Source organism: Geospiza fortis, unplaced genomic scaffold (assembly GCF_000277835.1).
Source record: "Geospiza fortis unplaced genomic scaffold, GeoFor_1.0 scaffold105, whole genome shotgun sequence".
Lineage (NCBI taxonomy): Eukaryota > Metazoa > Chordata > Aves > Passeriformes > Thraupidae > Geospiza > Geospiza fortis.
The window spans coordinates 26,083-28,603 of NW_005054898.1; the positions used below are offsets into that span (position 1 = coordinate 26,083).

A 2,521-nucleotide genomic window follows, 5' to 3' on the forward strand; every position below is an offset into this window, starting at 1 on the left:
TCGGCTGCAGGGCGGGCAGTGGCCGGGACAACGTCGGCGTCTTCGCGGACGCCGGCCTGAGCCTGACCACCAGCGTCAAGGTCACCACGCCCCAGCGGTCAGGTGGGGACAGCTGTGGTGGCACCTCGGGGACAGGGGGTGGCACCTCAGGGAGGTGGCGTCTTACAGAGGTGGCACCTCGGGGATGGAGCAGGGGACGGGGATGGTGGAGGTGACACCTCAGGGATGGGAGAGGTGACATCTCGGGGATGGTGGAGGTGACACCTTGGGGATGGTGGAGGTGACACCTTGGGGATGGTGGAGGTGACACCTTGGGGATGGGGGAGGTGACACCTCAGGGATGGGAGAGGTGACATCTCGGGGATGGAGGAGGTGACACCTTGGGGATGGAGGAGGTGACATCTCGGGGATGGTGGAGGTGACACCTCGGGGATGGGAGAGATGACATCTCAAGGATGGTGGAGGTGACACCTTGGGGATGGGAGAGGTGACACCTCGGGGATGGTGGAGGTGACACTTCAAGGATGTGGCACCTCAGGGACAGGGGAGGTGACACGTTGGGGATGGAGGATGTGACATGTCAGGGATGGTGGAGGTGACACCTTGGGGATGGGAGAGGTGACACCTCGGGGATGGTGGAGGTGACACTTCAAGGATGTGGCACCTCAGGGACAGGGGAGGTGACACGTTGGGGATGGGGGAGGTGACATCTCAGGGATGGTGGAGGTGACACCTTGGGGATGGGAGAGGTGACACCTCGGGGATGGTGGAGGTGACACTTCAAGGATGTGGCACCTCAGGGACAGGGGAGGTGACACGTTGGGGATGGAGGATGTGACATGTCAGGGATGGTGGAGGTGACACCTTGTGGATGGGAGAGGTGACACCTCAGGGGTGGTGGAGGTGACACCTCAGGGGTGGTGGAGGTGACACCTCAGGAATGGTGGAGGTGACACCTCAGGGATGGTGGAGGTGACACCTCAGGGATGGTGGAGGTGGCACCTCAGGGATGGGAGAGGTGATCCTGAACTTTGGGATGTGACACCTGGGACACCGTGGGGTCCTGACCAATGTCCCCTCTGTCCCCAGAGCTCCTGTGTCCCCAGCCTGCCAAACGCAGGCGGCGCTCGCTGGCACTCGCCGAGTACAAGGGCACCAAGGGTAGGTGGCACTGCGGTGTCCCTTGTCCCCAGGGGTCCCCATCCCAGGGCCACCAGAGTGTCCCACACCCCGAGGTCCCCATGTTCCTGAGAGCCACCAGAGTGTCCCACACCCCGAGGTCCCCATCCCAGGGCCACCAGAATGTCCCACACCCCAAGGTCCCCATGTCCTAAAGAGCCACCAGAGTGTCCCACACCCCGAGGTCCCCATGTTTCTAAGGGCCACCAGAGTGTCCCACACCCCAAGGTCCCCATCCCAGAGCCACCAGAGTGTCCCACACCCCTGAGGTCCCCATTCCAGAGCCACCAGAGTGTCCCACACTCCAAGGTCTCCATTCCAGAGCCACCAGAGTGTCCCACACCCCTGAGGTCCCCATTCCAGAGCCACCAGAGTGTCCCACACCCCAAGGTCCCCATTCCCAAGAGCCACCAGGGCCTGTCCCAGCCCTGTCCTGGTGTCCACCAGCGGCCGAGTACTCGGACAAGCTGGAGAGGAGGTGCTGCGAGGACGGGATGAAGGACAACCCGATGGGGCACGGCTGCGAGCAGAGGAGCGAGTACATCCTGGAGGGCGAGTCCTGCGTCCGCGCCTTCCTCGACTGCTGCAGATACATCAAGGCCAAGCGGGACCGGCAGAACCTCTCACCCAGCGCCGGCCTGGCCAGAAGCAAGTGTTGGGGCACGGAGGGTGGGAGAAGGTCAGGGGAGGTTGGAGGAGCCTCGGGTGGAGCTTTGGTGGAGTGTCTTAGGTGGGTTTTGGGTGTTCCTTGGTGGAACTCGGGTGAAGGTGAGCTTGAGCAGAGCTTGGGTGAAGGTTGGATGTTCTTTGGTGAAGGTCAGGTGAACCTTGGGTGTTCTTTGGTGAAGGTCAGGTGAACCTTGGGTGTTCCTTGGGTGTTCCTCGGATGTTCCTTGGGTGTTCCTTGGGTGTTCCTTGAGTGTTCCTTGGAGGTTCCTTGGGTGCTCCTTGGATGTTCCTTGGGTGTTCCTTGGGTGTTCCTTGGGTGTTCTTTGGGTGTTCCTTGCATGAAGGTCAGGTGAACGTTGGGTGCTCCTTGGGTGTTCCTTGGATGTTCCTTGGGGTGACACTGGGTGACGCTGGGTGGCACTGGGTGACACTGGGTGACACTGGGGTGACACTGGGTGGCACTGGTGACAGGGTTGGTGACACTGGGGTGACACCGGGGTGGCACTGGGGTGGCACTGGTGACAGGGTTGGTGACACTGGGGTGACACCGGGGTGGCACTGGGGTGGCACTGGTGACAGGGTTGGTGACACTGGGGTGGCACTGGGGTGGCACTGGGTGACACTGGGTGACACTGGGGGGGCACTGGGGGGGCACTGGTGGCAGGGTTGGTGG

The 2,521-nt window shown here is 62.3% G+C and overlaps 1 protein-coding gene across 1 annotated transcript in view; it reads left to right on the plus strand.

Annotated features, from left to right (window-relative positions):
• Positions 1 to 2,521, plus strand: part of LOC102043273 (complement C3-like) — a gene marked incomplete at its 3' end in the record, with an annotated part of 38,564 nt that overhangs the window by 20,323 nt on the left and 15,720 nt on the right. Inside the window, exons 19-21 of the mRNA XM_014311492.1 lie at positions 1 to 102; positions 1,090 to 1,161; positions 1,627 to 1,858. The exon at positions 1 to 102 is cut by the window's left edge and continues 14 nt beyond it. Coding sequence (XP_014166967.1) covers positions 1 to 102; positions 1,090 to 1,161; positions 1,627 to 1,858 — 406 coding nt within the window. The remainder of the gene's footprint in view (positions 103 to 1,089; positions 1,162 to 1,626; positions 1,859 to 2,521) is intronic.